General features: G+C 39.2%; 1 protein-coding gene across 1 annotated transcript; it reads right to left on the bottom strand.

The window, feature by feature from the left end:
• Positions 1-1,913: 1,913 nt before the first annotated feature.
• LOC142493056 (uncharacterized) lies at positions 1,914-7,522 on the bottom strand. The gene is made up of 2 exons (XM_075596496.1): positions 6,317-7,522; positions 1,914-2,328 (listed from the first exon to the last, which is right to left on the bottom strand). Exons 1-2 carry the CDS (start codon positions 7,488-7,490, stop codon positions 2,012-2,014), a joined length of 1,491 nt encoding a protein of 496 aa, XP_075452611.1. The 5' UTR covers positions 7,491-7,522; the 3' UTR covers positions 1,914-2,011.
• Positions 7,523-10,936: the final 3,414 nt, after the last annotated feature.

Here is a 10,936-nt window from a genome sequence, read left to right as displayed (position 1 = left end):
TCTTTCTCGTATGTCATAAACTGTGGTTTGTGAAACATATGCCAGGATTTCAGATTCTTTCGGACTTAAATTGAGAGTCTGTGTGATCAAAGTGAGATTTAAAAGTGATATGTCAATTTTTTTACTTTGCAATGTTAACCTGATAGAAGTAATGTGATTAAGAATAACCAAAGCTTTAATTTCTTCAGATAACACTGTTATATCTGAAATTGTGTAGGAAGCAAATTTTATCATGTGATCTCTTAACACCAAAATACCTCTCCTTAATTCTTCATCATTTGAGTCAGAGATTTGACTTATAACAGAAACAGAATCACTCAGCAGGTGTCCTGTGGTTATAAGAATATCATCGTTAGTAAGCAATTTTCTTGCAGATGTTTTACTTGAAACTTTACATTCATTCATGAACTCTGTGTCATTTTCATTATACAATATGGCATTAATCGTTGCATTCGTACCCCACATTGCCTCTGAGTAGGGCATGTTAACAATATTACGTGTGGTGCACGTGTCATACTCACAGGGTTTATCATCTGGAGCTATTTGAACATTCATCAAATCGCTCATCGCCCTGATTACTGTGTCAACATTCATATGCAAACTATCACTGAGACATTTCTGGAACAGGGAGTAGACTTTGTAATTAGGTTTCATAATCACTATTCGCTCCACACACCAAAAACCTCGTAACCCAGAAAAATGTAAAAATCCTTGATCAATCATTTTCGGTTGCCAGTTAAAATAGCCTTGCGTGAGATTGTAATAAAAGGAACACGGTTTACAACCGTACTTGAATACTGTAGTGTCCTTATCACAGATTCCTTCATTAATCAATTTCTCCAATGTGATACCACACGCATTCTTGAAACCTTTACATGAATGGCTGTAGTATGTAGTATTGGTAAATGTAGCAAAGCGTGGTTGAGTGCAAGTGTCCCATGCTGTAGGTTCACGAAACAACATACCATCACCTTTTGTATTCCATTCTTTCGGAAGTGCTGCTGTCTTTAGCTGTCCAGTTTTAGCATCTTCCATCACATCTTGAAGTTTGTGTAACAGGTCCTCAGCGGTTATTGATGAGTTCCACCATCCTGAGTAAATACTGTCAGTACAAAAAACAGCAGATGTATAAGGTCTTACCCCCCCAGGTATTCTGTACTCTTCTTCTTCAGCACCTTCCCAGAATGCCACTCTTGGATCAGTCTGTCCATTGGGAACGAATCCGTTCTGAGTAATTTGACCTGTATTCAGATAGAAAATAGGGTATTGCTTATACCTTATATTGTCCATGGTCACACCAGGCCGAGGGCAATGATCAGCTTTCAGCTCCTTCGTTGGCCATTTACGTGTTCCTTGAAAGTCAATGAAATAACAATGTCCAAATTCAGCATGACAACGTTGTTCACGGTAGCTTTGCTGCTTCCAATGGTCATGAAGGGGTAAATCATATTTCAGGCTTGTAGATTGCAGCTGTTGCATCTGTGCATTCAGATGTTGTGTCACCAGCTTCCTTCCTTCTGGCGTAGTTATACCAGCTTCTTTAGCTAGCACAGTAGAATCAAACAGCACAACCTGTGAAATCCCCAAAGTCTTTCGTTTCTGGATGATAGGTTTAGGAAACGGCTTCCAATACACACCTTGAGGTATACCCACCGACTGTATGTCCACCGGTTTCAAATCGTAGTGTAGTCCTCGTTTCACGATGCCGGAGTCTGGTGTGGTAATACCGTGTGCTGCTGTACGTTTCCAGTCGATGATCTCTCCTTCTTGCTGAGTCACAAAATGCCATTGTAACCTGAAAATAACGCTGGCCGATATTGCTAGAAAAGCAAAACAGATTGAGAGACACAAAATAGTCTTTAACAGTCTTTTCTTTGTGATCACCTTAGCCACTGTTTGATAGGCCTTCTGGTAAATATTGCGGTGATCCGGTATGGCAGGTAACACATATATATGTCTTTGGTCACTGTCAGGGAAATCAGCTTCAGCTTGTAGGACCTCACCTGCGTGATTATTTTCCACATCCTGTTGTCTTGCAATCTGTGCTTCGAGAGGCTGCAGCTCGATCGAAGTCTGTCGCAGATACGGTGTCTCCTCCATCTTGAACAGTGACGTTACTGCAATGTGCTGTAGGCTTAAGATTATCGATACTCACTTTTCTTTCTCTTCCTTTTGTATCTTGGATGATAAAGGTTCTTTCATTTATCTTTTTCAGTATCGTGGTAGGTTTCTTCCACTTAGGCCGCAACGGCTTTACCTTAGCAACCCTCTCCTGGACCGAATGTCCAATCTGCGGCGTCCAAGCTGCAGGATTACGTGGTGTGTGGGCTGTATGGGAAAAAGAATCCCTCAATTCCTGTAAAATTAATATTTGTTCAAGTCTCCCTGGGACAGAAATAGAATCATTAGTAAACGGTGTATTCATAGGAGTACCATATAACAGTTCATGGGGTGTTTTACCAGTTACTGAGTTAGGAATATTATTTAGGCCAATTTGAACCGTAACTAAGAGTGGATACCACTGTGTAGGACGATTAGATAGCATTTTGGTTAAAAGTCGTTTTACCTCGTAATTTCTACGCTCAGCGATTCCAGTGCTTTCCGGATGCCACGGTGAGCTGAAGGCCCAATCAACACCTAATGTTGCGGCCCATTCCTTGGTTTCTGCTGCTGTGAAAGCAGGTCCACCATCGGAATGAAAGGCCTTGGGCTTAGCCACACTTACTAAGGTGTTGAGACAATTAAGCGTAGAGCTAGATGTCGTACTACGAACGGGGTATAACCACGTAAACCTTGTACAAGCATCAACACAAACCAAAACATGTTTGTAGGAATGTGATGCTGGCAAAGGTCCAATATGGTCCAAATATATTAAATCAAATGGTTTGTTCGGTATTGCATTAATAATAAATGGTGGGGTCTGATGATTAGGAGCGTTTACCAACCGACATGGTTTACAGTTGCTTAGAACTGTCTTAACTGTTTTCCTCATGTTCGGCCACCAGTATTTGTGTTTCAGTGTCAACAAAACATTTTCTCTCCCTAGGTGAGGGTGTCCCACACTGTCGTGTGCTTGCGTAGCGATCTGCATCCTGCTTGCTACAGGGGGAACAATGAATTCATTAGCATCAATTACAACCATGCAATTATTGTTGACTTGTTTAAATGAGTATTTCTTAGGATACCCAGGTGGATTAGGCCTGGTGGCATCCAGACAAGCATACAACTCTGCATCGAGACTGGCTGACTTTGACTGTGCCCTTGTTAACACTTTGTTAACGGCAAATTTCTGACTTACCGTTTGCGCGAGACTATCTGCAAACTGGTTACCCATAGTATGAACCGATGAACCAAGCGTTCTGTGCGCTGGCTCGTGTACAATTTCAATATCAGGCTATTGATCAAGATAGGCCGCAATGCCCTTCCACTTAGCTATATGCGTTAGTGGTTTCCTTTTGGCATTTAAAAATCCATTTGATCTCCAAATTGGTAGGTCCTGCAGTGCTGAACGTGCTAAATAAGCAGAATCTGTAACTATAAGTACATGTCCCTTAACTGTAAGTGCTTCTTTCATAGCAAAAGCTAATGCATGAATCTCTGCAAACTGTGCAGAGTGGTCTCCAACAGGTAATTGCCAACTATGCAACAAATTCATATGTGCGTCATATTTTGCAATTCCTGAACCTGCAGATTTATTCACTCCTTCTTTGCTGGAGTCTACAGCTGAACCATCTGTGTAGAAAATGCATGTGTAAAAGTCATTTGGGTGTGTTTGGTTTTCCCATGTCACTCCTTCAAACGGGGATGGGAGGTCATCTAATGTAGTTAAAGTTTTATCATGCACAAAGTGTATTTGCGGATCTTCTATGATGGTACACTGGCGACACACTTTATTCGAGCTTGGCTAGTCCCACGAATTCGGGTATACCCAGGTGTATTGAGGTTTGTGACTGTTTTCTGCCCGAGTACATTGAGTTATTTTCCAAGCAGGGATTGAAGCATTTTATTCCCGCTGGCTGCAATACTGCACAGTATATATATATAAACTGCATTACAATTCATGAATTTATGCCATCTGGTAGACACGCGAAGCATTGCAGCCTATTAAATCCTAATCATTATCATTTAACAGATTAGCCGCCCATCAGCCAGGCATGAACCCAGGCTGGGAAGGCAAATGCAACGGGGCTTGTCAGAGGTTAGGAGTGGCGCATTCCAGGTATCTGCCAGGTACATACCGGGTATTTACTCGAATAAAGTGTGTCGGTGCAGTATACCATTTTAACCAGCTGCTTCTTAACGCTTTCCTATCCGGAATGGTCTGTTTCTGCAATGTTGCTAGTGAAGCTACTGAAGTGTATATATAGATATCCTGTCCCTGTGCCAAATCACGTGATTTTAGCACTGTGAGTGTAATCGCTGATAATAGTTTTTCAAGCGGCAAATATCTCTTCTTTGTGTTTGTAAATACATAAGATAATAATGTAATTGGTACTGTTTCCATAGCATTGTAAATTCTAATGTATGCAGCTAGTGGTGAAATGTTGACATAAGCTGACAATGGTTTTGTCGGGTCGCGCTGCGCTAAGTAGTAAGCATCATTAACTGCTGCTAATAACTTTCGCAATGCCTCATCCTCAACTGTTAACCATTTAAAAGGTGTTTTCGGTCTAGTCTGCTCTGACTTAATCTCGCGTGATGTTGCGTGATGTAATGGTTCAATCAGTACATTAAAATCTGGGATAAACGTCATTGAAAAATTCAGTAACCCAATAATGCTTCTTAACTGTTTTAGTGATTTAGGAACACTGATGTTGGAAACTTTTTCTCTGTAATTAGTAGAGAGGCCTCTGCCATTTTCAGCTATTTCAAAGCCTAAAAATGTCACAGTTTCTCTTGCAAGCTGAGATTTCTTTAGGGAAACAAGGTAACCTGCTTCTGTCAATGTAATTAACACTTCTGTCATAGCTTTAAAATGCTCTTCTTCTGTGTCATGTGATAGATAAACGTCATCAACATAAATTTCTGTATTGACAAATTTAGACAATAGTGAGACTACGTCTGCAGTGAATAAAGCTGGACTATTTACAAAACCTTGTGGTAAGCGTGTAAAAACCAATTGTTTACCTTGCCAGGTAAATGTGGTTAGCCAATAACTCTCAGGCGTGATTGGATGGGAAAAATACCCGTTGCTTAAATCAAACGTAGTTTTAAAGCGTTTACGCTGTAATCCGTTTAAGATTGAAGGTGAATGTGTGTTCTGTGCTGTCACTGAAGGTGTGACTCTGTTCACTTCCCTATAATCTAACACCATTCGCCATGAACCATCTTTTTTGGCACTGGATATACTGCAGTATTCATTTGGCTATACTGTTCAAGCAGTACTCCTTGTTTAAGCAAATCATTGATTACAATTTGTATGCTTGGTAAGGCGGCATGATTAATTTTATATTGTGCCTGTTTCTTTGGAAGTGTAGAACATGTATTAATATTGTGTACTATTTGTTTTCTAAATCCGACCTGATTTTCCCATTGTTGAAAAATATATTTGTGTGTCATTAACCAATTATACAATTTTGTTTTATCATTAAAAGCACTTCCATTGCATTGATCTGTGATAATTTTTTCCAAGTCAAATTTCACAGTCAATTCCGTCTGCTTGCGGTTTCCTGTAACTTCCTCTTTTATTGTAAAGAAGGAAGCCACATCTTTGTATGCTATAAGAAAGTCACAACCTAATCTGTCATGTTCAACTAATTCAATAGAAACTCGCCTGTCATTAATTTTTAAGTCTAAATAATATGAAGGATAAGTGCTGTTTCCTTCAATTGTTTGTATCGTGATGTCGTGTACATAATTTTCATCTATTAAAATATCAGTTCTTACAAGGGATATGTCGGCTTGTGTGTCTAATAGGCCAGTATAATTTTTTCCCTTGTAGTGAATGTGTAACGTTAAGTTTGTCATTCCTCAAAGAGGAGGTCTGCAGGGAAGTGAGTTATCTTCCCAACAAATTTCTCTGTGCTCGCCGGTGTCGTCGCTGCTGCAGCCTGTTTAACCTCACGTTGGCTGTTCGTTAATCCTGAAGTCTGCGTAGCAAAACCTGTACGCTTGTCACGAAATTTAATTTCGCTAGCCTTGCCTTGCCCATATCTGTCAGGAGTTTTAATGTATTGTCTCAGATTATATCTGGACACTGCACCCTCATTACGAGCTTGCTGTTCAAAGCGTGTATTTTGTTGTGTAGTCTGTGGTGTAGGAGTGTTTTGTCTCTGTGTAGGAGTCTGAAAACTTCTATTATCTCTTTGAAAATTACCTCTTCTGTCCCACTGCTCGTCTCTAGGATAAACTGGAGTCTGATACTGGGTGAACGGAGGTCTCCACTTTCTCTCTTGGACAAGAAAATTTCCCCTCTTTTCTGCGTTCGATCTCTCAGGTTTCCTGTCACTGGCTTGTGGCTTAGTTAATCCAATCGGATCACCAGTGAGCGATCTGCCAACAAGAGTGTAAGTATTTTTCAGAATCTCAGGAACCATAACTGGTTTTTGTTCCACTGGTACACCTTGAATTTGTCTTTCAAGGTCTAACAGCAAACCCTGTCCCTTAATCAAAGCCTTCAGACAACCCCACACAATCTCATGGTTGCCTTGTGTAAAGCGTAACCCTAGAATATAAGCTGCTACAATCCCACTAGTCTTATTAACTTGTCCTAGCGTATCTGCCAGTGATGAGATAGTAACTTTTCCATGGGTTTTCTCATACACATTGCTGATGACTGAATCCCAGTCTCGTGCTTCAGCTAATGTGATTGACAAACCCGCTGGTAGCAGGGAATTTACCAAAGCAAGTTTCTGATTTGCGGTCGGTGTAGGATACACCCCATCTAAACAATGCGTTCTCTCATTAAGCCACAATGCAATGTCTTTTGGATTAGTTGGCAACTTTCCAATAGTAGCCTTAATGTTCGCCATGGGAATACAAACTTGTACCCGAGCTGGTACATCAATTAACGCTGGAGCAGCTCCTCTAATTGCGAAGAGGGCATTAACAATTTCTCTTAACAGCGTGATTTCTGCAGTTGCATTTGCGCGCTCTGTCAGAACGTCGCGTGCTGCTGGTGTTAACTCAGGTAATGTAACTGGTGTAAATAAGTGTGTGCGATTCTCCCCATATTTCGCACCAGAATTAATAGGACCATGTCTGTCCACGCCTGTAGCAATCACAGGCTGTTGTCCCAAAATGACAGTCGCTGCATTATGTGTCAAATTAATGATCGTGTGTATTAACAGATCATATGCCTGTTGTACGTACTGATATGTGTTTGGATCAGCTGTGGTGTCTATTGTTAGATAGCAGTATCTTGCCCCAGGTCCCCACGGGCCAAATTGAATTTCAAATGCCAGAGTTTCACCGTCAATCAGATTTCTCTGATACTGATTCCTCATTAAAACATTCAGATCTGCAACTCGTGCAAAATCCGTAACAGCCATGATATACTATATATATATATATATAATGAAAATTGTACCTTCTCTTTTATAAAAGAGGAAATATAGCATACACGTGTACTTTCAAGATTAAATGGGTAACGTAAGATTTATTATACAACTCATGAGTAATTAACCACGTTGGAGCGCCATAATCTGGGTTCAATCACCTACCTTCCTTTATCAAGTGTCGCCTTATGGTGAGTTATATCCTGCTCTAAGCAGAGAACACAAACCAAAATGTTGCACTTGAAAAAGTCTCGGCCACACTCTCACATATTATGATATATGGAGGGTATCGTGAGATTATTATTTATAAAGAAAGGGTACTCAGAGTTTGTATAAGAAAAGGTTTATCATTTATTGTATTACAACAATATTCAGAAATATCAGAAATATCAGAACAAGCTTCTTATAAGCCAATGGCTAACAGTTACAGTATGTTACCAATCCATTCCTAACTATGCAGAGTTTATAACTAGATATGCATTGTCAATACTCACAAACCAAAAGATATTATGTCAGGTCAGCCAGTCCCAGTCTCATCTGTGTGACTTCACACTTAAGTTCGGTTCTCTCTCTCTCTCTCTGATCTAACATGGAGTCGGGCCAACCTAATATAGAGTGTATTGTTTACTGCGTACGTGTGTCACGTGTCATGTGTCCATACTCTGTGGTTTGTGACGTATGATGTTTACGAGTCAGAAGACTTACAGTCAGTAACCTAGGATGTTTACGAGTCAGAAGACTTACAGTTAGTAACCTAGGATATTTCATAAGTTACTGTTCAAACCACGGCGTGTTTACCGTTATAAGTTCCCCTTTTATGTCTTTGTAACCTGTCCCAATATCCTGCCACTTCTGAGCAAAACAAGCTATTATTTCTAAGACAAGAAAACCAGGAATTTAACAATATACTCTAAGCTGTACTAGGCCTTACTATGATACTACGTATATATGTACCTGTGACCTGTATTCATTATGCGTTATATGCCAGAAAATACCTGTAATCCATAACAGGAGCAAATGTTTTCGGCTTGATTCGGAAGGGATTCGGCACTTATCGCATACTGAGAGGGAAAATCGCAGAATCATGCCGATACGGTACCCTTGGCGATTGCACTCTTTTGGCGCTTACTGCATAGAGCCCTAAATTTTACTAACAATTGCTGTGGGCGTTTTCATGTGTGAACGTGTGTGTGATATCGACAAACCAAACAAACATTTCTATTAGTTAATTTTTAATAAGTATTTCCTGTCAGCACATTTGTTGTAGCCAGCAGGATAAGCCACCACTGTCAGTATACCAACAACACATGTATTTTATTCTTTCTGTAAGTTCCTGATCATAAAAATGGCGAATAGCGGATATTGCTAAGCATTACCAACTCATGCACTGGATAACCTTATGTGAAAAGTGCAATTTTCTTCCAAGTTGCTCAGATCCTTTTCTGCATAGACTATATGGAGCACAAACACAAAGAAACACACAATTTACCTATTGAAGGGGGATCTGAGTATAGAGAACTAAGGTAAACTTGCAGCAATTGCTTTTAATTGTGGTGCATTTATTATCCTCATTTTCCAGTGTGACTGTCTATCAATACCATTAAGTTAAAAGGTGAGGAAGTACACTGCATAAAGCACAAGTGAGTACAGTTCACACCCCACCAATGGCATGAGGCTGATGCTGATTTTAGGGTAGAAATCATCAAGAAGCGCAAATCATGTGGAATACAAAAGAAGACAACAAACTTATGGTGCAGTATTGTGTAAATTCGGTGAGTTAAATGGCACAGTTATATGTTCTGAATACTCACAAACGTGAGAGGTATGTCGGCATGTAAAGGTTTCTTTAACCCGTGAAATGAAGCCAGGTATTCGGATAGGAACCGCACTTATGATCAGGTACACTTTCACGATCAGGTACACTTTAACCAGGGGCCCTTAGGAATAAATTGAACCGGACATAGTGCAGACTGTACATAGAAATTTATAAAAGCAAGTAAAATCCAATCAACTCACATGGTGATGGAAATAAACAGGCGTATAGATCACAGTGTGGATCTCTGCAGACCGGACAGTCGAGACACCACTCTTCCGGTCTGCAGAGATCCACACTGTGATCTATACGCCTGTTTATTTCCATCACCATGTGAGTTGATTGGATTTTACTTGCTTTTATAAATTTCTATGTACAGTCTGCACTATGTCCGGTTCAATTTATTCCTAAGGGCCCCTGGTTAAAGTGTACCTGATCGTGAAAGTGTACCTGATCATAAGTGCGGATCCTATCCGAATACCTGGCTTCATTTCACGGGTTAAAGAAACCTTTACATGCCTACATACCTCTCACGTTTGTGAGTATTCAGAACATATAACTGTGCCATTTAACTCACCGAATTCACACAATACTGCACCATAAGTTTGTTGTCTTCTTTTGTATTCCACATGATTTGCGCTTCTTGATGATTTCTACCCTTCACTTGTCCACGAGGATTGAAAGAGCAGTCCTGCATCAGGTCACAGCGGCATATATCACACGTGGTTGTATAAGTATCACTACTAATTATCTTATTTATGTATTACACTGTGGGTTTATTTGATGTTTATTTAAACCATATACACTGAGCGCCACATTTTGATAAGTTTTTGTACACATGATGCTGATTTTACCCAGTGATATTGAGGACAATAAAGAACGTTTAACCTCTAAATGTAGAAGGGAAAATTCTTGTAAGTCTGGAGAGTGATACTGTAAATGTACAGAGAAACTGGGGAACAACATGTTATATTTATGGAACAATGTAAATCTTGACAGACACTTTTGTGAATATGTTATGATCATACTGTAAGCTTCTTTTTTGCATCATCAATAGAAATGTGCAAGTGTCTTTGAACTTGCTTTATGAAATGTTTCTTGTTTTTTGCTTTGTGAAGATGTAATTTTTTTTAAATGTTGTCAATTTTGCAAATGTATCAACTATTCACCAGAATTTAGTGTAAATGGCATTATATAAAGGGCCATGTGACCTTGCTAATTTAATTTTTAACCTTGCTGTTTTGCTGTTTAAAACATTTTTCATAAAATAAGTACATCAAATTTGACCTGTTTTGCATACTTCAGCAAAAACTTTGCAGATCTCTAATCATTGAGAAATCCCTCAAAATATTCTTATTCCTTATAAATAGATATACAGCAATATAAAAAAGGTAATGACAATAAATAAAGTAACAAATACATAATACTGCATTTCCTAATGAAGGTATACTAGTATGCAATAAAATGGGCAAAACAAACAATTTTTTTTAAATAAACCCATTCTTAAAAACGTCAAATATTTGAGCTAAGTGCTATTAAGAAATATACTGTATGTTGTAAATTTCTTTCTAAATATTAATTTACTGGCAAAAGTCCCCTAAATGATTTATGAATTACTAGTCTTCCA

This window comes from Ascaphus truei, chromosome 4, assembly GCF_040206685.1.
Source record: "Ascaphus truei isolate aAscTru1 chromosome 4, aAscTru1.hap1, whole genome shotgun sequence".
NCBI lineage: Eukaryota > Metazoa > Chordata > Amphibia > Anura > Ascaphidae > Ascaphus > Ascaphus truei.
Note: the sequence above shows the minus strand (reverse complement) of the source record. Positions and strands in the feature narration are given on the sequence as shown.

Bases quoted from the DNA above. Each gene is read 5' to 3' on its own strand.
- LOC142493056 (XM_075596496.1), bottom strand. From the start codon at position 7,490: ATGGCTGTTACGGATTTTGCACGAGTTGCAGATCTGAATGTTTTAATG. The intron at 2,329-6,316 runs GTAATTTTCAAA...TTTCCCATACAG, and splicing joins CGAGCAGTGGGACAGAAGAG to CCCACACACCACGTAATCCT.